The sequence below is a fragment of the Dunckerocampus dactyliophorus genome, chromosome 6, assembly GCF_027744805.1.
Source record: "Dunckerocampus dactyliophorus isolate RoL2022-P2 chromosome 6, RoL_Ddac_1.1, whole genome shotgun sequence".
Lineage (NCBI taxonomy): Eukaryota > Metazoa > Chordata > Actinopteri > Syngnathiformes > Syngnathidae > Dunckerocampus > Dunckerocampus dactyliophorus.
Genome location: NC_072824.1, coordinates 4,651,017 through 4,675,173, shown reverse-complemented (window position 1 = coordinate 4,675,173; position 24,157 = coordinate 4,651,017). Strand labels below are relative to the sequence as shown.

The following is a 24,157-nucleotide window of genomic DNA, read 5'->3' as shown; positions in this document are numbered from 1 at the left end:
TAGATGTGCTATCACACAGTCGTAACTGTCTACAAACCTGCTAACACAAGCGAATAGAAAGATCATTGTGTCTTAAAGATCATTGTGTCTTGTGTGCAGTCAAGCCTGGCGGTGGTAGCTTCATGGTCGGGGGCTGCACAAGTGCTCTGGGGGAACTGTGGTTCATTGAGTATGCAAAATGAGTCAACACAAGAAAGTAGCAATTACTGTGTCTTGCCTGCAGTCAAGCTTGGCAGCGGTAGTGTGCATGAGTGCTGCCGGCACTGGACAGCTGCGATTCATTTTGGGGAAAGAATGAATCCCAACATTTAGTGTGACATTATAAAGCGGAACATAATCCTGTCCCTTGTTCTTCTTGAGTTGAATGAGGCATAACTTCCTGGCCTTTTGTCGTGTACGGTCCCATGCACGAGTGCTGCCGGCACTGGAAAGCCACGGTTTATTTTGGGGAAAGATGAATTCCAACATGCGCGGGGACTTTGTGAAGCAGATGTCGATTTTCCAACGTGATAAGGAGCCCAAGCACACCTCCAAGATGGTGAAGTGTCTTGCTGAGGAAGGTGGAAGTGATGGAATGGACAGCGTGTGTCCTCCTGTGGGGAATCCTGCTTGGGCTGCAACGTCCACCAGCTCCACCAGTGATGTCATCATGGATGAGTGGAAGAGGATTCCAGTAACAACCAGCGATTTCCTGTATCTGCACCTTAATCCAGATCCTCACCAACATGTGGATCCACTTCATTGTTCTTCCCTACCAGAGCGTTAAGGTTGTCAAAGTTCCATTCCTTAACTCAAGGATTTGAGTGGAAGTGGGCTTTGTTTTGTTTCAGTGACCCCCACAAACTCTCCCCAGGGTGCTTTTAGTTGAGGTGGTTGGATGCGGTCTGACAGCGATGGAGGTTCTGAATCGTCCCACAGATGCTTTGTAGTCGTGAGGAGACCACAGCAAAGCCTCTCCCCTTTTTTTATGAGCTCGCTTTGTGCTGAGAAGGAAGGAAGGAGGAGGGGTTTGATGGACTCACAGCAGTGCCTCTCTCTCTCTCTCACACACACACACACACACACACACACACACACACTTGAGTGGGAGTTTATCAAGTTCTTACAGTTCAGGCCTTTAAGCACATTGAAGAAGCAGTGCATCATTCAGCACTGCACCTGCATGATGTGCTGATATGGCTCACTTAGTGTGTGTGTGTGTGTTTGTGTGTGTGTGTGTGTGTGTTTGTGTGTGTGTGTGTGTGTGTTTGTGTGTGTGCTGTACATCTCCAGTACAGCCACCATGAACATAAACAACATAACACAATATTCTTAACTGTCATACAAGTGTAAAAATAAATAATCCACAGATTTAGAGTGAATGAAAAAGCATCACATTGCTTTTTTATGTTTTGCTGTGTTTTGGTTTTTGTGTTCTGGGGCCTCTTGCACAAAAGCAGGATTCAGAAATCCAGGATAAATGGCTAAGCTGAGCTCAACCAACCCAAAGCAAGAGCGTATATGCTTACTTGGTTGCACAAAGCCCAAGCCAGGATGAGTAAACCCTGATTAATCAAGCCAGGTGAAACCAATCCTGGATCAGTGCGTGTGCGCGGCTTCCTTAAATAGACCCTGACTATCGATCACAGAGTCACTGATTCACCATGGCAATGAGAGCAGCTTACTTTTCCCCGACGGAAGCGGAAATCCTCATTGAGGCAAAAGAGCAAATAAAAAGAAAAGGCACCACCACCACAGTCATAACACAAAGAGAGAAAACGTGGCAAAGTATTGCATTGATGATCTGCAGTACTTTGTGTGTAAGTACTACACAAATACACACTCAATGCTCCGCTGAAACCATCACAGTTACAATCCAAGTAGTTAATGTTATGTTTGTTGCTTGTTTAACAAATGAAGAATAGCTAATGTCTATGAACTCTTGCCTTCATTAGCACATCACCATTACTCGTTCGTAGCTTCAACAGCGTGTAAACTCCCGGTTTCCCCTCGAGCGCGACGGCTTCTGGGTCATGTAGTACACATTAGAGGTGGGACTCTCTGGCCACCGCACGACTCGATGCGATTATGATTCAGAGGCCTGCGATGCGATGATAAAACGATTATCGATGCATCTTATTTTGTGATCAGTAGTTTGTCAGTTTTTTTACGCACAATTTTTTTCTGTATATAATTTATTTTTACTCTGTGAACTACTAAAACAAAGCATATTTGTAATGATCCACCATTAAAATAAACATGAAACAGATTAAATTTTCCTTGGACGGTGGTTACCAGTGTGTTTAGTGCACATCCTGTTTTCTGGCACAGGTTGAGGATGCAAACGTAGCGAATTTATGAGTCTGACTTTTTTTTTTTTTAGGTGTACAGTATGTGTGCGTGTGGATGTCTTTGTGAAATAACTTGCTAGCTAAACATGCCAATGGCTAACGCATGTTTGAATGTGCTTATTGAAACCTGTTGTCTTTCCAGGATGAAAATGCGGCGGCACAGGGTGTTCTTGCTGTGCACGGTGGGCCTGTGCGTCATCTCCTTCCTGCACTACTACAAGGCCCTCCATTACGTCTCCCTGCTGCGCGAACTCTCCGCCCCTTACCCCAACATCAAGTCCTTCATCATGGTCACCGGCTTCTTCTGGAGGGAGAAGGGAATCGCTGCCACCCCGCTTAGCCCCACCTCCCCGGAGGAGGCCCCACCTCTGCCGGCTCTTCACCCATCGGACACCAAAGCCAGAGGCGGCGCGGTGGGGGATGCGGTGGGTGTGGGAGGCGGGATGGGGCCGGGGTTGATGTCGGGCGGAATTGTCAGAAGAGCGGGACTGGAGATGAGGCTGAGGGAGGAGCTAGCGCCCCCTCACCCTTGGGAAAAACCAGAGGAGAGCCTGCGAGGAGACGTTCCAAGTCAGGTAAGATATATAAAGTAGAAAAAAATAAAACGGAGATTGGCGCTTGATGAAAAGTTGTGGCCTGGAAATAATCCCTGAAATATTCGGATTCAATTTCATAGCAAGCTGAAAACCACCTCCAACCACGGGAGCCCACCCACCTTACCCGACCTGCAGGCGGTGACCTCCTGCAAGTCCCCTCGTCAGAAGTGGAGCAACCGGCACCGTTCCTCAAGAATCAACTGTTAGACTCCTCAGAATCCATGGGAGACCTCCACACTCGCACTCACCAGCTGCAAGATGACAAAACTCCGTACTTTGCACGAACCAAAGCCGGAGCGCTCTGCTTCAGGCAGGGCACGGAGGTGGCGAGCCAAAAGGACAACTCTGGGAGAGCGGTGGGCGGTGTGGCCGGGGAAGGGGGACACGCAGGGGTATCCGGGCATCGTAAACCTCTGGAGGTTCAGCAACAACCATCCGTCCTTCCGAAATCCAAGACGAGGGCGAGAGGCGGCAGGCGTCTGGTGAGGTGCGTGTGCCGGCCAGGATGGCACGGGCCCTACTGCGGCGTTCCCACGATGGTGTACCACTCCAACCTGCCCACCAAGGAGCGCCTGACCCCCAGAGAGACTCCACGGCGCATCATTAACGCTATTAACGTTAATCACGAGTTCGACTTGCTGCACGTGCGCTTTCATGAGCTCGCCCAAGCTGTCGACCTGTTCCTTGTTTGCGAATCCAACTTTACGGCCTACGGAGAGAAACGACCTCTGAGGTGAGCCAGAGCTGTGACGCTCACATCGCCTCCTTGCGGTACCAAGTGGTATTACTGCTTCTAACTGTCGCAAACCTTGTCCGCAGTTTCCTTCGGCTTCTCCTCAACGGTACATACGACTACATCCGCCACAAGCTCTTGTACGTGTACCTCGACCACTTCCCGGAGGGCGGGCGGCAGGACGGCTGGATTGCCGATGACTACCTGCGCACCTTCCTGACGCGCAATGGCATTTCCCGGGTGGTCGGAGTCCGGCCGGACGATGTCTTTGTCATCAACGATGCCGACGAGATCCCGGCTCACGAAGGCCTCCTCTTCCTAAAGCTATTTGACGGCTGGACGGAGCCCGTCGCCTTCCACATGCGCAAGGTAGCCTCGATAATTGAGGAAATGACCCACTCAATTATTGATTATTTGGAATAACGTTTTCTATGATCCGAGGACAGGATAACGATGCGGATTTCCGGTATTCCTAGCAGGAAGTTTTTGTCTCTGTCTGGTCTCAAGCGTGTCTGTTTCCTGTTTCCCCTTCATTGCAGTCGCTGTACGGATTCTTCTGGAAACAGCTGGGCTCTCTGGAGGTGATATCGGGCTGCACGGTCGGGATGCTTCGCCACGTCTACGACTGCAACGGCATCATGCTGCGGCGGCGCGAGTACTACACCATGCCGGGCTTCCGCAAGTACGAGAACGACATGGGCCACATCCTGGTGCAGTGGTCGGTGGGCAGCCCCTTTCACTTTGCCGGCTGGCACTGCTCGTGGTGCTTCACGCCCGAGGGCATCCACTTCAAGCTGACGTCGGCGCAGAACGGGGACTTCCCGCGCTGGGGCGACTACGAGGACAAGCGCGACCTCAATTACATCCGAGACCTGATCCGCACGGGGGGCTGGTTCGACGGCTCCCTGCAGGAGTACCCTCCTGTGGACCCCAAAGAACACATGTACGCCCCCAGGTACATGCTGGAGCACTATGACAGGTACCGCTACCTCCTGGAGAACCCGTACAGCCGAGCGCCCCCGCACAGTGACGGGTAGCGGAGCGGCCATCTTTGGATAAACACCAAACCGGCGCTTGGTTCGGACTCGCTAAAAAACTCCCGACAGGACGCCGGCACTGGAGTCCCAGAGGGAACGTCATGGATGTACAGACCACTGGAGTAACCAAATCATTTCCTCATTCCGAACGTTTGTAAGGGGCGTGGCTACGGTCTGTTTGTCCCGCCCATGTGGCGCATCCCAGCGATGGCAGCCGCTCATGTGAATACTCCGCCCTGTTTGGACACTTCCTGTCCTATACACACACACACACACACTCATCCCACATGCACCTGCGTGTGTGTGTGTGTGTTAAAGGGAGGTTGTGTGTTCATTAGTGAAGAAAGAACGCAGGAAAAAAGAAAATTGACGATTTAAATGGAAGGTTGTTTTCGTGCTCCCGTTCCTACATGAGAATTGCAGGTGCGTGCGTATGTGTGTGCGTATGTGCGTATGTGCGTGCGTAAGTGCGTGTGCGCGTGCGAGTGACGAACTATGTGTCTTATGATGACCCATCAGTGTTGTGTGCAGCAGTCAGGATGACTTTGTCTCCTTGGAAACAAAAGTGTGGATGAGAAGACGGGTGGGCGGGTTCTTGAAGTGTGTGTGTGTGTGTGTGTGTGTGTGTGTGTGTGTGTAGGTTGTGTAGTGTTCATGCGAGGTCATCCCTGATTGTGTTGTCATCTTTCCTCACAGCAACATGACTCACTTTTCTTCTCTTTTGAGAAAGTACAACTTGATTTTCTTGACACACACACACACACACGCACACACACACACACACACACACTGGAAGACAACACACACAGGGACAAAGTCGTGCACACAAACTCATGCACTCACTCAAGTATACACACTTAACAAATGCACTCGCACAAACAGCAGTGGGCACAATGGACATACAACACACAAATAAACACACTTACATGCGGATGGATGCACAAAAGCACACTTTGGGACGCTTGCACACAAACACACTGATGGGCACGTGGACACACTACACAGAGGGACACACACATCGATCGACATGCGTACGCACTACAACGCACGCTTACACTGACTCCAGTGGATGCACAAACGCACACTTTGGGTCATCCGGTGACTCACACACACAAAAAAATACACACATTAGACTGACTCGCCAGCAACACACGTGCACGTGGAAAGGCGACACAAACACACACATGTACAAACAAAGACACCCTGCTAACATAAAAACACACTTGCACACTCGTTAACATGCATAGGCGGTGACGGACACACAAACACACACACGCACAGACACACTGGTGGAAAAGGGCACACGAGCGCATACACACAAAGTCAGTGGACACGTGAGGAGACACACTTACACGCAAAGGACACCATAAAACCTAGCATAAAGTGTCACGCAAGTGTAAAAAGAAGTAAAGCACTCGACGGAGGCTAAAAAAACACACTTTGTTCGGCGTCGGTCGGATGAAGACTCGACGAGGCAAGCGACGGTTCAAGTGGAAACGAGGTCGAGCTGTGGCGAGGATCGAGTGACGCTCGCGGCTCGCTAATGGGGCTAAAGTGTTACGCTTGCGGGGGGTGTGGGGGTCGCGCATGGCGCCGCTTAAATCTGTGCAGGGATGTCAATGGAGGCTAATAGCAGCTCTGGCACGGTGCCTTACGCCAGCGTGGCCTCATCAATAACTTCGACTTCCTCCTTTCTGCACTTACGTCATCTTTGTCGTGTTTTGCGCAAAGTTAGCATATTCGCTGAAGACAAAGCAATCAAATGTCTGGCACTGACAGCGAGTTGGCCGAGCTTTATTTTAAGATGTGTAGCAAAGCCTGATTTTTTTTGTAATGTATGTACGCGCCGGGGCGGGGCTCATCTAGCTGGCGGCGGGTCAGAGGCGGTATGTCCACCAGGAGGGAGGTTTTTGCTCCGTGACGTCATGAAAAGACGCAAATTGAAAAGGGAGTGTCCTCAGAAGTGAAGCAAACATACGACTTTTTCCTCTTAATATTTTATTCTCGTAAAATTACCACACTTTTTTTTCATTTCTGCTATTGTTTTACTTAAAATTTCCAAGTATTTTGAATTTCTTCTTGTAAATGTTCTTGTCATAATTATGAGTTTATTCCCGTAATGTTTTAAGTTTATTCTCGTCTCGCAACAGTCAAACTTTTTCCATGAAAATTACAACATTTGTTGTTTTGTTTGTTACTCCTAATACTAAAACTGCAAAAAATACCCACTCTCTGTAATATTTCCACTTTACGCTACTAAAATGACATTATTTTCCTCATGATATTATGAGTTTATTCTTGTAAAATTGCGACTTTTTTTCTCATTTCAATACCACTTTTTCCTTTGAGTATTTTGACTTTATTCTCGGAAAATTACAGCGTTTTTTTTCCATTTCTGTTGTTTTTTTTAAATTTATTTTCTAACTATTTCAACATTCGTCTTGTAAATTTCCTTCTTGTAATTCTGACGTTATTCCCATAATATTTTGACTTTATTTTCGTCTCGTAACGTTACAATTTTTTCCGCGACCTAATTTTTCTAAAATTACAACTTTATTTGTCGTTGAGTTTGTACGTTATAATATTACAACTGTAAAAAAATAACCACTTTGTTTTTATGCTCCTAAACTGACGTTATTTTTCCTCGTGTTACGAGTTTATTCTTGTAAAATGACAACTTTTTCTCTTTCTCTTTTACAATTTTTTTCCCTTAATATTTTGACTTTATTCTTTGAAAATATCAAATTATTTTTCAATTTTTTGCAGCAGGCCACAAATGTCCCCCCTGGCCTGCACTTTGGACACCACTGCTCGAGCAACACATATTATGTACTGTTAAAAAGGCACTTTTGCATCACAGTGTTTATATAGAATACAGTACAACTCTATACTTTACATAATACAGTACATAAGAGTGGTAATGGGGAGGAAGTCTGCATGTTGTATTCCTATTTTTCATCCTTAGTTCAGCATTATTGCACCTTTCTTCTAGCTTCTGATTGGCCGCAATGGCCTTACTGTAAGAAGTTAAAGCGCCCCCTGCTGCTTTGGCATGCGCTTGATGTCCTAAAAAGTATTTTCATGTTTGACTGACTCGACAATGACAAAAAAAATTACATTGAATTCATTTTCCAACACGACAAAGTTCATCTGAGGTCTCAGATGTTTTCCTCATTACCTGCACCTGATCCTGCCTGTGTGTGTGTGTGTGTGTGTGTGTGTGTGTGTGTGTGTGCGCAAGTGTACCTGCAATTCTCATGACCTCACGCTCCTGGCCGCCTTCTGGAAAAAAAACAACAAAATCAGTGTTTGACTGCAAGCGAGGACAAGTCAGCGACGTGAAAATGTGCCAATGTGCAGTTTTTGAGGAGGCGTGGTCGCAGTTTCCATGGCGACCAGAGGCCTGGTTGTCGGGAGTTGAAGGAGCGAGAAAGACTCTTTTTGTGTTCAAGTTCCACACAATCATTGATTGTTTTTGCACTTTTTGTTGGACTTTTTCAAGGTTTAAGATGGAAACTAGACGGGGGGGGGCAGTGTGTGTGTGTTTTCTGATTTAACTTTTGGTGAAGGTGATCTACTTGGCAGCTTGATATTTAATATCTTTTACACAAGGCGGTGTGCGTGTGTGTGTATTAATGTTTGTTTTATGTTTTTAATCAGTGACGTCATTTCCTCTGCCGGTCTGACTGCATGTTCCCTCGCTGTGACGATTGCCTCCGCCTCTCAGAACCACTTTGGACCCTCTTGCGGTTGTGTTTAGACAGTTTTAACAGTGTGAATGCACCTTATTATTGATTTGTGTCGCTGATTTATGCTCATTGGGTCGTCAACAGGGTTTATTTGTAGTCACTTTTAATCTTCTGTGTTATTTTTTGTGATTTGTCAGCAAAAAAAAAAAAAAAAGCGTCAAAGCCAAAGTGTCATCATCAGCATTTTGTGACACATACAAACACTGTTCCCGGCCGCTGCACAGGAGCGACCACGAGGAGGCGCTCTGCTTACCCCTCCGTCCACCTCGTCCTTGAGGAAGGTCAAAGAAAATGAACTGATGTTGCTCAGGACCGCTTGCCAGGTCCAATTCTTTGACCCGCCTCCGGTTTTGTTGGGTGAAATCCTGCTGGAGGAGAATCTTTATTTGGACATGTGACCCTTACCCCCATCTACCCCCCCTCCCCAATCTTAAAGTGACTCCCTCCATCCCAGTGCACTGATTGTCCAATCTCACATTGTTTTATTTTGTTTTTTGGTTTCAGTGTTCACGATTGTTTTGAAATGTGTGTGTATGTGTGTGTACGTGGGCGTGTTGGCCAAGTGGCTCATTGTTCAAGTCCCTGAAAGGGCCCCCCACCAGCCACCCACCGCCCCAACCGCCCCTCACCCCCAGCCCACCACGCCATTTCCGTGGATTCACAAAGGCGACACCCCCCCACTCCGCCCCCTCCCCAAAACGGCAAGATACGTAGTTTTGAAAAAGGCGTATTTTTCCTCGTCATCATTTGGGGTGGGGTGGGGAGGGGATGAGTGTGAAAGAAGATGTACATTTGTAATTGAAAAGTGAAAATGATTTAAAAACAAGAAAACGTGTTCATATGACTGGCTGTATGTTAACCATGAACAAAAAAGTTCTATGACAAAAATATAATAAATTAATTTTAAACATTTGAAACGTGTTGATGGTGTAATTTTACTTCCCTGCCACTAGAGGGCAGCAGAGCCCTTTGTGAGGTTTTGTCAGCCTATTTTGTTACGTGAGGTTGCTATTTCTTTCAATTCACTTGGTATTTGCTTTGAATTTCTTTGTGTTTACCAACAACAGGTGGAAGAAGCACAATAAAACATGAATATAACAGTTCTTAGTCTATTGTTTGACTGAAAAATGCAAGAACGAGACAGATTTGAAGAGCAATACGTATCCAAGACTTTATCTATCCCAGTGGTTTCTGGCACCATCTAGCAGCTAAGGTGTAGTACAACAGCACGGCTCCTCTTTCAAACGGATGAAATTCGCAAGGTGGCCACAGGAGGCGCTGTCTCGTGAATAATGAACAAGGGGATACAACCCTTAATAAATCACTTTAAAATTAGTAGTGTTCATGAGGGAACAAAGACAATGAATATCAAGAGACAATGGAGGAGACAGTAGTCTTAAATAAAGAGAGCAAGAGAGAGAGAGTTTGCTGCCTGTTTTGTTTTTTAATTTTTTTTTGTTTGCATAAAAGTGAGCAGAATGAATGCATTCTTGTGTCGCTCTCATTACGGCTACATCCATACATACTGTACATACTGTATGTTGTCACTACTCCACTACCCTTTTCTAATGCCTAACCTTCACCTCCCTCCTATTCCTGCTTCGGTGGAGGTGGTGGTTGGAGGAGAAGAGAAACAGCCCCCAGCGGGGTCCTTCCTCCAACCAGCTGTTTGCCTCCCAGGCTCCGCCTTCAAAGGCCAGCCCCGCCCTCCAACAACTGTCTGGTAACCTTCCGCACATGCTGCATTCATGACTACGCCGTCTTCTAACGTCATCTAATACACATATTCTGCCTTAACAAAGATAATAACCCTCACTTTTGATTGTTTATTATTGTGCTTGGGTCCTCTCGTGGAGCTAAGGCGGCCCAAATGTTGTACAAGCAGAAAAATAAACATGTTATACATCCTTAATCATTCCACCAATGAGAAACCACGTGTTCAAGTGTGTTCTAGTGATGTGTGGATCGATTCTCAAATCAAAATAGCGACGCTTTCGATACTTCTGTCATCCGAGGTAATGTTTGTCTGAAAAGTTTGTATGTTGAAACGATTATCGATCGTAAAACAGCCATGTGTGAAATTGTGTTTTCATTCTTAGTCATTTATTTTAATGGTTTTATTGTTTTACTATTTTCTTTTTTATTGTTTAAAATACCATTTTCAAATATTTTATATGATTTTGTCCTCTGTTTTTTCTGTTGTTGCATATTTCCTTGGTTATGTTGTAAATCACTGCCTCAATATGCTACCGGGTTTAAAATTAATAAATAAATTACTAAAAGTAATTGGTAAATTCTTTTATTTTTAATTACAATTTTATTTAATTGACACATTCATTAAATGTCTTGCATTCTTTATGCTATGGTATGAAATACACTACTTTTAAAAATTTACCAGACACATTAAGTGAATTTGCACAAAGTATCGGTACCGGTATCGCCAATACCGGCCTGAATTTTACTCAGTATTGAATCTGAAACAACATCAGCGGTATCGCATATCAATAGTGCTCGACTTGAACTCAAATCCCAGATGTTGTCATGTGACAGTCATGTGTAGTGATGTGGATACCACTGGTTTCCTTTTCTGATCCGATGCCAAACTCGGCTGTGGAACACATACTGTACATAAACAAGATGGCCGCGGTGCTTCGTGAGATGCGAGCGTCTTCGTCACATACACAAGAATGGAGAGTCGACAGTACGCAGGGACACGGCGTGAGACAAATATAACGCAGAGCCATTTGTGAGGTCTGACTTTTTCGAGTGGGCATTTTTATGATGCGGATGTATTACTCTTTTGAACGCATATTGTTTTGAGAAGCTAAACTCTTTACTTAAATGATCCAGAAACTAAGCCGAACTACGTTCCTTGTCACGGAAATCCGACCAGTACTGGACTGGGTGGGGGTAAGTCACTGTTGATACACAACACTGCTGATGGGGATGTCATACAACCTCATGTCAAAAAATCCAAACTATGGGGTGGTGGCTGTATTTTTGGCGACACCTAGTGGCCACAATAGTTCATTGAGCTTGTTTGGACAGAGTTAGGCGCACGAACTGAATGATAGGGCGCATACCGGAGGCTTTTCGCACTTGCAGTGATGCGGACGCTGCATCGGCCCCTTGTGGTGAAGAGGGAGCTGAGCCAAAAGGCAAAGCTCTCAATTTACCAGTCCATCTACATTCCTACCCTCGCCTATAGTCATGAGCTTTGGGTCGTGACAGAAAGGACAAGCGATCCCGTAAAGATAAGGTGAGAAGCACTGTCATCCGGGAGAAACTCAGAGTTGAACCGCTGCTCCTCCCCATTGAGAGGAGCCAGATGAGGTGGCTCGGGCATCTGGTCAGGATGCCTCCCGGACGCCTTCCTGGGGAGGTGTTCAGGGCACAGCTGACCGGTAAGAGGCCTCGGGGAAGACCCAGGACACGTTGGAGAGACTATGTCTCTCAACTGGCCTGAGAATGCCTTGCCATCCATCAGGAGGGGCTGGACGAAGGAGCTGCTGCCACCGCAACCCGACTTCCGATAAGAGGAAGAAGATGGACGAATGGATAATATGCTTCTGCCTTGGAGACTCTGTGTCTGTAAGTAATGTGCAACTATAGTTGCATGTATTGTTTAATTAGGATGCTAATTCTGTCTAGCTTGGAGACTATAGCTGCTGCGTCAGCCACTGACTAACTAAATACATGCGGATGGTTTTCAGTCTATTTTCACAAAAATGTAGATTTGGTGTTAAAATACGGCTGCTTGATACAACTGTACACACCGGGATGCATCCAGGCATCATGTCAGGTATTAAAAGTGTCTTTTTCCAGAACTTCTTTAAGAACATTTATTAAAGAAGGAATGCTTTATTATATCCATATACTTAAAAAATGTTTACTTTGTCTCCTTGTTGTTGTAAACATTGACCGTCCGTGCAAGAGGTCGGACACCCCAGCTGGATCAAATGGGTTTTTAGAGGTTTGCATGTTGGGAGAACTAGTCCTGGTGAGAATGTGTTCCAGTCCAAGTCAGGCACTGACACATTGTCACTGGAGGCCGGGCGCCACCAGGTACCCGTTGAAGGTGATGTAAACGTCCACGTCATCGCTGTAGACGGCGTTCTCCCTCTCGCGCTTGTAGAGACGCACCCACACCTCGTCGTTGAGCGCCAGGTCCAGCATGACGCTCTGGCTCTGCATGATGGAGCGCTCGCTGGGCTGGGCGTACAGGATCACCTGCTCCTTGTCGTTGTGCATGAGGTGCAGGTAGGTCTCCTTGAAGTTCCATGTATGGATGTTGACGTTAAAGAAGTAGACGCCAGGCACGTAGCAGTAGAACTTGCCCTTGAACATGTTGAAGTGCTCGTGCAGGTTGACGAACACCGTGTCGAACACCAGCGCCTGGTAGTAGTCCACACTGTGCAGGGATTTGCGGCGTCCTACTGAGAAAGACGACTGGGGCGTCTTGCAGGGGTCGCCGGGGGCGCCCGCTTGGCCTTTACTGCCTATCAGGCCTGCCGGTCCTCGTTGGCCGGGGGGTCCTTCGAGACCTGGCTTACCCGGCGTGCCTTTATCCCCTCTGTCGCCTTTATCACCTGCAAAGACAGAATGAATGAATGAATACATCAATACTACATTTGGTGACATTGTCCAATCATCCAATCCAATCAAATCTGCTACAAGGATGGTGCAAACCAGCCATTTTTTTATGTGAAGATGAGATGCAGAATATCGTCGATTATTTTTCCTGACATGATCACTTGTTGCTAGGCAGAATTCACAAGGCTCAATCATGTGTGCCTCAGTGCCCATCTTAAAAAACCTCTAGTCGCACTTGCAGTGCTGTTTCCATGGCAACCTGGGGCACAGGGCGCTGATGCCCAACAAACCAGAGAAAGAACAATGAGAGTCAGCAGGAACAAGAAGTCGGATGGACTTACATGAAGAAACGTACGTCAAAAAAGGACGACGTGACAACTTTATTTATTTTGGTGGTGTAATGGTACATGCTTCTGCTTTTAGGTTGCTAGAGGGCAGGGGTTCGATTCCCGGGCAGGATTGCGTCAGGAAGGGCATCTGGCGTAAAAACTAAGCCATTCATGCGACCATTGACAAAGAAAAAAATGAATTGAAACAAGTTTATTTTCACCACAGTGCTAACTGCTGGAGCATGTGGGGCACTGACACATGTGCCCCGCATGCCAAGTAGCCACTAGTCTGAACCCCATCCTGGTCAACAGAAAGCAGATCAAAGTGCTCCGTCAGCGACTTAGCGTTAATTCAAATGAAAGTGGTCGTGAAACATTTACGAGGGTTGTAAAAAAAATTTTTTTAAAGGGGACAGGCGAGCTATTAAAACAGGAATCTTCTGTTTATAAAGGACGACACCGTTCTACATGAGCGTCACTGGTGTGGTCAGCAAAAAACACTTTATACATACTATTTACACTCCTGATCAAAATCTTAAGACCAGAGGAAAAATTGCTAGAATTAGCATTTTGCACATTTGGATCTTAATGAGGTTTTAAGTAGAGCTACAATATGCAAAAACAAGAAGGGGGAGTGAGACAAAAAACATTTGGAGCTTGTAATTTAAACCCCAAAAAAACTGAAATAGGCTGTTTATCAGCTGATCAAAAGTTTAAGACCACAGGCTATAAAAGCCTAAATCTGCTCAAAATGTTCATTTCTGTCAGGCATTCACACGGTCATGCCCTCCTGATGGTAAAGCTAAGAAGCTTTCTCTTTTTCAACGTGGTGGGATTGTGGAGCTGCATAAGCAAGGCCTCTCGGTTGGGAGCAGTAAATCAGTCATTATACATTTTCTGTAAGATCCTGAGCATTATGGAACAAAAAAGTCAAGTGGTAGACCCAAAAAAATCACACCACCACCCAGCCGGAGGATCCGATTGGCTGTCCATCAAGACACAGGGCGGTCTTCCACCCACATTAAGGCCTTACTGGTGACGACTGCAGCGCAATAACCATCAGACAGCATCTGCGGGAAAAGGGTTTAAAAAACAAAAAATGAATTCAAAGACCTCGTCTCCTTCAAGGCCACAAAAGTGCCCGTTTAGACTTTGCCAGGGAGCATCAAACATGGGACATTGAAAGGTGGAAAAAAGTTTTATTCTCTGATGAGGAAAAAATGTAACCTTGACGGTCCAGATGGCTTCCAACGTTACTGGCATGACAAGGAGATCCCACCTGAGATGTTTTCTACCCGGCACAGTGGAGTGTGCCTTGATTTATGTTATTTTTGGAAAGATTTAATTCATTTTTAATGAAAAAGATATCGTTTAAAATGCATGAATTTGATGATTATTATTTTGATTGATAACTTTCATGTTCTTATTCTATATGCTTAATGTATTGCATAAAGTTCTTATCTTAGCCATTAGAGAAGATGAAATCCATTGTTTTTGGTGCCTAACTGTTTCCCAAGTATATTAGTGCGTGTGTGAATGTATGAATGAGAGGCATTAACTTCTGTTGTTACTCTGCTTACTAAATAAAGATTTACCTCTTCCTCACAAGCTTGTGAGCAGTAGTATTAAATATATATTACAGCAATGTTGTAATTTTGCGACGTTGGAGTTAAAAGCTTTTGGCTTTCATTGTAGGGTCGATATCACATTTTTACGGCAATATCGGACCGATAATTATCGGTGGCCGATATAATCGGACATACCTAGAAAAGACAGGAGTGTTCTTGCTTGAACATAAACCACGACATTATGTTCACATTAAAAACAGATCAGCAGACTGTCAAGTGCATGCCAAAGCAACAGGGGGCGCTATGATGCCAAGCTCAAAGGCTGTTTTAGGCAATCCGAAGCCTGAACAAAACCATTTCTGGAAATGTCACCCTAACTACCAAGAAAAAAGAGTTGGGTGATTTTTTAGGAAGCTAAAATGTAGTTTGCATGCTAACAAAAAGTGAAAATGTATACAAAGCGTAAAAAAACCCCACAAACACTGTTCAACGTGTTCTCCTCCATCTTATTTGCATCTGCTCAGCTGGCTTGCGGTCGACTGGAATGTCCTGCCTCAGTCAGTCGTGGAGACTCTGTGTGGTTCCCCACTGTGTCCAAGAACTCACAACTGGACTTTGAACGCTGCAGTCAAGTTCTTTTGCGGTTGCCTTTAAATGTGTGGAAGTGGAAGCGCGGGGAAAAGTGTTGTTATTTATAATGTCTCAGGGCGGGCCACAGGTCAAGACAGGACGGGTCCGCTCATGAAGGAAGCAGCTGTGGACACAGTGCTCGTTTGGACCTCATAGAGGACCGCTGAGACTCTGACTGACTCTCTGATTACATGTTCTCATAAAACCTTCCCTTCTGACTGTGTGAAGATACTGGATGGTCCCGCAGTCCCTCTCTCCCGTCACGTCTCTGTCTCTCGTCAAACTGACTACCAATTTTGAAATATGTAAACACAAAATAGTGTTGATGACATTTCAAAATAAATAGACACGCAAACGAGATGACCTGGTGTCTGTGTGGATTAAACAGCAATGTGCTGAATGACTGTCCTTCTGTTAAACTGGAACGTCCCCACTAAGGGACAAATAAAGGCTATTTTATCGTATTGATAGATGAACAGTCAACAATGTTGTCCAGCTGCAAAAAGGAGTGGAGAGAGTGTAATATGCATGCCAGGCCACAGGCCGTAAGTCATTGAGTATTTGTGTAATAATGGCGTCTGTACCGCATGTACTGTATGTGTAACCCACCTGGTTCAGCCTGCCTGCATTCCACCGTGGAACCAAGGTCTGATGAATGGGAGTTGAGAGCGCTAGCCATCAAGCTGAAAGCCCGGCTTGTCAACTCGACGTCTGGCACGATTCATAAGGTTTCAGGGAGTGAGATTTACCAATATTTACCGACTCACACAGCCACCCTGGCTGGCACCCAACACCACCCATAGGGGGCGCAACAGATATCTCCTACCCCTTTTCCACTGTGACTAGTTCGGAGCTTTTTTGGAGCTGGTTCTCAGAGCTTTGCTTTTCCATTGTCATGGTTCCACTGGCTCGAATTGAAGCTGTCTTTTTTTGGTTCAACTCTGGCTCCAAAAGCTTGCTGGGCCGAGTGAGTGAATCGCTTGCATAATGGTGTGGGCGGGGTTAGCTAAAAAAAGTCTAGTCTTGTCTATTTGGACATCCGAGGAAGTGCAGAAGAAATTTGAAACGGTGACAAGAACCCTGCCAATACTGGAATGCTTCAAAAGGCGAGATGGCTACTGCGTGTTTTTGTCGGTCTTTCGAACAAATAAATAGAAACTTAAGAAACTGTAACACTTAAGAAGGTACACAAAAATACCGTAGTTACTGGGGAACTAATGAAGAACTAATGACTAACTAATGAGTAGTGATTAGGGTCAGGGTTACAGTAGGTAGGTTCGTTCCTCATGAACTACTGTAATTTTGTGTACCTTATTGTAAAGTGTTACCTGAGAAACTAAGGATGACAGAGACCAAAAGAACGACCTGGGCAGGAGTGGCAGTGGTTGGAGCTGCAGCTCAAAAAAGTTTTGGGCCACATACACCCGCGAGTCAGCTTGCTGGTGAATGCTGGCAAATAACTCCACCGAAATCCGGGAGGGCGTCACAAAAGAAGACCCAGGCACAAGTCAGACCTGCCTGGACTCCCGTAAGTTGTATTTGTTTAATTCAATTTTTGCAGCACAGTTTGGGGTGTAAATAGTAGCCTGCTGTTTACGTTAGCATGCCAGCTCGCTATTGTCGAATGAACGAAAGCCTCGCCAACCTCCCCTTCTCATTTGTGCGTACGGCAGCAAACTGGTTTCATGGCAAACCTGTAGTCGTGTAAGAAGTAACATTTACGGGTTTAATATGTTTTTAATTCTTCTGTCAGGAAACAATGACGATGAGATGGATCACCCCCCCTCGCTACGAGATCCCCACAAACCCAAAGCCTGCAACATGCAATCTTTATGTTAAAATGTTTTGCACCTTCAAATTTTTTTTACATTTTTGCACCTTTATATTTATATTTTTACCTGTAAATAATGTGCAGTGTCAAGGGCTATAGCAAGTTGTGTGCTTTGATTCAAAAATGGTCAACACTTGAAATGTCCTGTTATTTCTTGATCGGAAGCGTAACCCCTGTGACGTAATGACACGGCCCAGGACAATGGAAAATGAAACTGGTGTCGGAGTCCGTTCGCAGGCAACACGGTTCCAGCCCGGCCTCGAACTTAATCCAGCACCAACACCAAAGTCTGCTACGGTGCAAAAGGGGTACCAGTCATGTTTACCCCGTGCTTTATTTTGATGTTGTCATGTAGAGAAAAGACACCATCTGTAAGCGTTTTCAGTTGTCAGCAAAAGGTTGGTTCCGGTACCTTTGAGGATGGTCATGTTGACGACGGTGCGGACCTCGGGCACGTGGTAGTGGGCGGGGCCGGCCTGAGGCTCCATGTGATCGCAGCAGCGGCGGCAGAATCGCGTGGGAGGCCGAGAGGGGGAGGGGAGGCAGCAGGCCAGAGGCAGCAGCAGGAGAAGCCTCAAACACGCCGCCATCACAGCTGACGGGTGGGGGGGTGGGGTGGGGGTGGGGGGGGGGGACAAATACTCAGGTGACTCAGCTTTGTATCATTTGTCAGTCAAAATCAGAAGGGATCTTGCTTGGATTAGGAACACAAACACCCTGAAAATGTGGTGGAAAATCCTTCAAAATGAATACTACAGTATCTTTTCATTGTTAACTCACATTAAAGCACTTACAAAAAAAAACAACACAGAAATCTGTCGTACAGTATCCCTAAGAAGCCCCCTTTCCAAAAAATATACACAGAAATCTGACATCATTTCACAATCAGTAATGACATAAATCCTCCAATTAACACCTCTATTCAATGAACTACAGTCCACTTCAGTCGCCTACAAATGCAAACAACCACAAGAGTTTCTCATTAAATAAACATTGGCATTAATTTAAATCTGTGGCTGTAGTCAACCTCTGGACGTAGGTTTATTAAGGTGACATTAGCTGGATTTGAAGTATCATGAGTGGTCAGCATTCAGCAGCTTCATCCAGCTCTGTATGCGCTTTAAAATGTTGCTACTCAGCTCTTGGTGTGAAAAGCTGAATTATTCAGCTGTGTTGAGGATCCTCTCCCCCTTTCAAGCTGTCTTGCATAGCTGGACGTGTACCTCCAAGGTAATAATACAATTGTACCTCCAAACTAACCTCGCCCTCGCCCGTAAAGCCTGTGATTGGTCGGCCTTTTTACGTTATTTGCTGTGTGTATACAAATGGTTCGGAGGGAGTACAGCCCGCTTTACAAACGTTTTCCGATTTTGTATCAGCATTTGCAACAAAAGTGATTTTTGCAACACATCGATTAGTCCTGGTTTCAACACCCTTTAATTACCATTGTTCTGTTGCGACGAAGGAAGCTAACATGCTAACATTTTTGCTATTGCTGTTGTTGTTTTTTAACTTTTCTTGTTAAATTACATTTTCAGAATGTGCCACGGGCTAATAAAAAAAAAAGCAGCAAATGGCCCCCAGGCCACACTTTGGACACCACTGACACACAATCACAATTTCTTGCTTTTCCATAAGATGTAGAAGAGAAAGTAGAGTGCCGAGTGAGTGTGAGGTCCTTCTGTAAGAACCTTACGCAGTACATTCAACATGGAACAGAACGAAAAACAGTGAAATCATGCGGCATCCAGAGGCCCCCAGAAACTATAGATGTGAAGGTGTGTGTGGCCAACTATAACACACACATTTCATATCACAACAATACGCACTATTGCAACCTTCTTAGCTCTCGGGTGCATTTACATTTTCTCTGCCGTATAATCCTACATCTTTGCTCCGTACTCGTTCAGACCAAGCGCAACATTACATAACACAAAACATATGCGACTCACTCTCGGTCTCTGCTTTTAGCCAGAATGCCTCAATTTAAACTCAACGCACATGTTTGCACGGTGAAGGAGGAGCGGAATTGGAAAAGCGTGGCGGTGTGCCAATGGTCTTTTACTATTACTGCAAATCCATGTGCAGGACACAATAGGAGTCTATTTCTATCTCTTAAGGTACACGACGCACACTAATGCACCACATTGTTCATTTGTAAGGTAAAGCGCTGTATGCGCTAAAGTATTGGGACAGACAAAAATGGGGCATCTTTGCTGCTAAAACAGCCTCCACTCCATTGGCAAGTCTTTCTACTAGATTTCGGAGTGTGTCTGTGGGAATTTTTTGTCCATTTGAGAGCTCAGAGTTCACTGAGGGTTGGTTCAGCATATCAGGCACTGTCTTGACTCTTACAGTGTCGTCAAAGTAGTTGTATGATAAACGGAAGCACATCAGAGTATGTCTGTCTACATTGCTATGTTGCAATGTGACATCATGGGCTGAAGTCATGTTATTGCGCACCAACTCCTCCAAGTATGCCTCGTGGACGTGGACCTTGCTTTGTGCACTGGGAACAGAAAACGACCTTCCCCAAAGTCTGCCCACAAACTTGGAAGCATGCAATTGTCCGCTATGTCTTGCTAAGGACTCTGCATCGGTCCATTGTGGTGAAGAGGGAGCTGAGCCGAAAGGCAAAGCTCTCAATTTACCGGTCGATCTACGTTCATACCCTCACCTATGGTCATGAGCTTTGGATAGCAATCGAAAGATCGCAAACGAAATGAGATTTCTCTCTAGGGTGGCTGGGCTCTCCTTTAGAGATAAGGTGGGAAGCACTAACATCCGGGGGAAACTCCGAGTAGAACTGCTGCTCCTACACATCGAGAGCCAGATGAGGTGGCTCGGGCATCTGGTCAGGATGCGACCCCGGGGAGGTGTTCAGGGCACGTCCGACTGGTAGGAAACCTCCGTAAGACCCAGGACATGTTGAAGAGACTATGTCTCTCAACTGTCCCGGGAATGCCTTGGGATCCATCGGGAGGAGCTGGACGAAGTAGCCGGGGAGGGGGAAGTCTGGGCTTCCCTGCTTAGGCTGCTGCCCCCGCGACCCGAGCTCAGAAAGCAGAAGATGAAGGGAGGGATGGGTCTTGCTAAGGTGATGAAATGAGATCCCGGAACAGCTAAAGTACAACCTCTGGTTGCCTGATTCATTTGATGATTACAAGCTGTGTCCATATAGTGTACAGTATGCTGACATGATATGAACGTAGCTTTGTTCTCTTATCAGCCTTACATAGCATCCAAACTATGCTGCCTGGTATCACTGAGCTCCAGTTTGGACGACAGACAAGGATAGCTGATTGCACTAGTATGTGTAAATAGCAGCCAAGATTTTTATCATGTTGCAGTGTTGCTGAATGTGGAATCACATTGCATGTTGCTTGAAGCCCTGTCCACACAAATATGGATTAAAAAACTCTCATCCACATGCACACGTATGTTTTTGTCCTTAAAAACCGAGTTTTTGAAAAACTGGTGGACGGTGAAGACAGAGCTGTTGGCTTGTTGCCGACAGATGACGTATCAATTATTTGCCCTCATTTCCACATTAGATAAGTATGTGTTTATGTTTCTTATGTTCTTATTCTTTCATTTGTTTTCTTTCTTTTCTTGGGAGAATGAACAGAATAAGATTTTCATTGCATGGTATAACTGCTGTTTTACCATGCACATGACAATAAAACTCTCTTGAATCTCTTGAATAATTGAATGTGTGCAAAGACAAATACAACATTGCTATTTTTTAGCATACTGAAATGGCTTTTTGTGTTTATAAGTGTGCTTTACACCGACGAACAAAGTGTCACGATCCATGAGTTAGTCTGCGTGACAGTTTAGTTTGTTTCCACTTTTATGCCTTAGTTCCTGTTTTATGCTCTTCTTTTGGTAGTGCTTCCTGTTTTGCCTGGTTTGTGTTTGCCTGCTTTGCTTTTTCCTTTATCACTTGCACCTGTTGCTAATTTGAGTTCTCCTTCTATTTAGTTCAGGTGCGTACATCTTAGTTTGTTGTTGCATTGTTTGTGAAAGCCTGACACGCTACTGCACACCTGTCTATCTTGAGTTCCTGCCTCTGCACTGCAGCTATTATTAAAAAGATACACTTTTCCTGCAATTGGTTCCTGCATCCTGGGGTCATTGCCACAATGCCAAGGACAGCACGTGACACAAAGGTGTCATTGTGGGCTACTACTCCTGTTTTGCTCTCTAAAACGGCTACGACACTTGACACAACGATGCCGATTGGGACAAGACCCGATCGGACCTCTATCTGGTGGGACAACTTTCACAAGCATGTCGTTTTGACATTTTGAAAGAATGGCGTGGGAATGTTGGCATGGCAAGGACGTTGTGATTGCGTTTGACTGAGCTGCTTTGCCCACACATTGAAAGCTTCCCTGTTATATATGCCTGTCTTATATGTTATATATGCTGTCTTGCATGTTATATATGCCGTCTTGTGTGTTATATATGCCCATCTTATATGTACCTGTGTTGTATGTTATACAGTATATGCTGTCTTATATATGCCTGTCTTGTGCTGCCTGACTACTGTTGTGGAGACAATTTGCCAGACAGACAGTTACAGTATTTCAGCAATGATAGCGCCACAGCCAATGGAGTTGTGTCTTGACCGATAAAATAAACGACACTTCACAGCATTGCAGTGATAATGAACATCTGCTACACTTTAATAAAAACATATGTTTCACACATTTTATATTCAATACATTTTACTGACAAATATGAAATAAACTCCTAAAAAGTACTGCTACTTTGCTAGCAGTTCATGTGTCCTCTCCTGTGAATTGCCAAGTTTTTTATGGTGCGTCAACTGAAATGACGTCATCGGCGGTTCTGATTGGTTAAAATTGCCTTAACAGTCCATGGCTGCAGCAGCGCCTTTACTTTGGCATGTGCATGACAACCTGTGAATGTCTATTCGTGTGGACAGAAGTACTTTTAAAATGTCAGTGTGAAGATGCTGATTTTTTTGACACAGAAGAGGGGCGAATGTGGACATGGCCTTAATGAGAACACCACTACTGACGCTCCAACGTCCGAGGCCGGGCAATGTGCGAGGCGGGACCGTGCAAGATGACCCGTGTTACATAGGCAGGACAGCAAACAATCATGAAAAAAAAAGAAACGCTAATAATAGATTGAAAAACCAGAGGTGGCAAAAAGATGACTGGCATTAGTTCTCCATTCTCATCATTCCATAAACAAAAAGACCATTTTGATGCATAATTATGAGATAGATCAGCAATACACTAAATCAAAATAAATATGCACCAAAGATTAAATCCCTAAAAAGCAACAACTAACTTGCCAAAGAGTTGAAAGACTTATTTTTGACTATCTTTAAAACAAGCATGTTTACCACTCGTGACATCATCACCTAGTTTAATAACATCAACCCACCCTTTGAGCGCCCCACCCCCCCATGCACGCTGACACTAACCATCACTTAGCCACGTCTACATGCCGCTACGCGCTGGACACCCCCCGCATGCCTCTTCAGTGTGCACAGAAGAGCGGGATTTGAAACTTGTTGTCCTTTTTAGCAATACATCAGAGAGCTGTTGGTCGTCTTACCTGCTGGAGCTTTACGAATAGAAGAAGAAGGAAAAGAGGAAGAGTCCTGGTGTTCCACTGAGATGAAGAACTAGTGAGGAGAAACTCTGCCTCCCTCTTTGTCCAACACACACACACACACACACACACGCTCCCTTCCCTCCCCCCTTGAACGCAACAGCCATTATTCGTGCCTCAGGGACACATCACTGCTACATTTCCATCCACACGTTGTAAAACAAAGACAAAAGTCTTATCATGTCTTATTATTATTAAAAGCATGTACAATGGAACCTCTGAGGTCAAATGCAATCCATTCCGAGGTATTTGTCGAATTTGGAGCGAATTTCCTTCATAGGAAATTATGGAAATAGAAATAATCTGTTCCAGTGTCAAACTGTGGCCATCATAAAAGCTTTATTAAGTGTCCATGCAACTGTAAAAAGAAGTGAAGCAGTGTTAACAGTACAAAAGTGAAAACAAACAAGATGTTCATTTTGATAACATAGGGTGGCACTGCAGTCTGGTTTTACTTCTTTGGCTGCTTCTTTTGGAATAAAGTATCATGATTTTGGTGCTGCTCTGCTGCCATCTAACGTCTTGTTGTTGCAGCACACCTACCCACCTAGGGGAGGAGCTCAGACACACCTGCGAGCAATTACCATGTACTACTTATACCCTGTCTTGCTGTTCATTCATTGCCAGATTGTCTCCTCATGCACACCTGTTCCTTGTTCTCGTCTAGTTTAGCATACCTTGTTCCCTAGCTTCTGGTCTAACTTTCCTTGTTGTAAGTACCCATGTTCTGTTCCTGCGTGCTCTTTAGCCACAGTGATTTTTTGTTAATGTTTTTCTGCTTAGTTTTCAGCAGCTCCCTTAGTTCTAGTGTATAGTTATTTTTGGTAGTTTTCCTCTTTTGTACTTTTTTTTGTCTGCGGAGTGCAGCGACTTTTGTTTTATTTAAACCCGTGGCTAGGCCCGGTGCTTTTTGTTCTTGGACTATTCTTATTTCATCAATGTTCACTGGTGTTTGATCAGAAACCGGGTACCTACACCTCCAATACAGCCAAAGTAGCCTTTATCATGAGTTTGCTTAGCAATAGTGCAGCGGCTTGGACACTGGCTATTAGCAAAGCTAATCCCTCCATTCGCTTCTCACTCGCCTTATTTTTGAGTGAGATGCA

General features: G+C 45.2%; 2 protein-coding genes across 3 annotated transcripts in view; one reads left to right on the top strand and one right to left on the bottom strand.

Moving 5' to 3' along the window:
• mgat3b (beta-1,4-mannosyl-glycoprotein 4-beta-N-acetylglucosaminyltransferase b) overlaps positions 1-5,881 on the top strand; it is a 53,765-nt gene extending 47,884 nt beyond the window's left edge. For both annotated transcript variants that reach the window (XM_054778691.1, XM_054778692.1), the window contains exons 2-5: positions 2,473-2,905; positions 3,007-3,659; positions 3,746-4,028; positions 4,199-5,881. In XM_054778691.1, coding sequence (XP_054634666.1) covers positions 2,473-2,905; positions 3,007-3,659; positions 3,746-4,028; positions 4,199-4,696 — 1,867 coding nt within the window. In that variant the 3' untranslated portion in view covers positions 4,697-5,881. The remainder of the gene's footprint in view (positions 1-2,472; positions 2,906-3,006; positions 3,660-3,745; positions 4,029-4,198) is intronic.
• A 5,817-nt stretch (positions 5,882-11,698) lies between these two features.
• c1qtnf6b (C1q and TNF related 6b) lies at positions 11,699-23,082 on the bottom strand. The gene is made up of 3 exons (XM_054778694.1): positions 22,995-23,082; positions 17,809-17,991; positions 11,699-13,034 (listed from the first exon to the last, which is right to left on the bottom strand). Exons 2-3 carry the CDS (start codon positions 17,984-17,986, stop codon positions 12,487-12,489), a joined length of 726 nt encoding a protein of 241 aa, XP_054634669.1. The 5' UTR covers positions 17,987-17,991; positions 22,995-23,082; the 3' UTR covers positions 11,699-12,486.
• Between the last annotated feature and the right edge of the window lie 1,075 nt (positions 23,083-24,157).

What these genes read in the sequence shown, in the direction of transcription:
- c1qtnf6b (XM_054778694.1), bottom strand. Translation starts at nt 17,986, where the DNA reads ATGGCGGCGTGTTTGAGGCTTCTCCTGCTGCTGCCTCTGGCCTGCTGC. An exon ending in CAACATGACCATCCTCAAAG is followed by an intron (nt 13,035 to 17,808) that starts GTACCGGAACCA and finishes CTGTCTTTGCAG; the next exon opens with GTGATAAAGGCGACAGAGGG.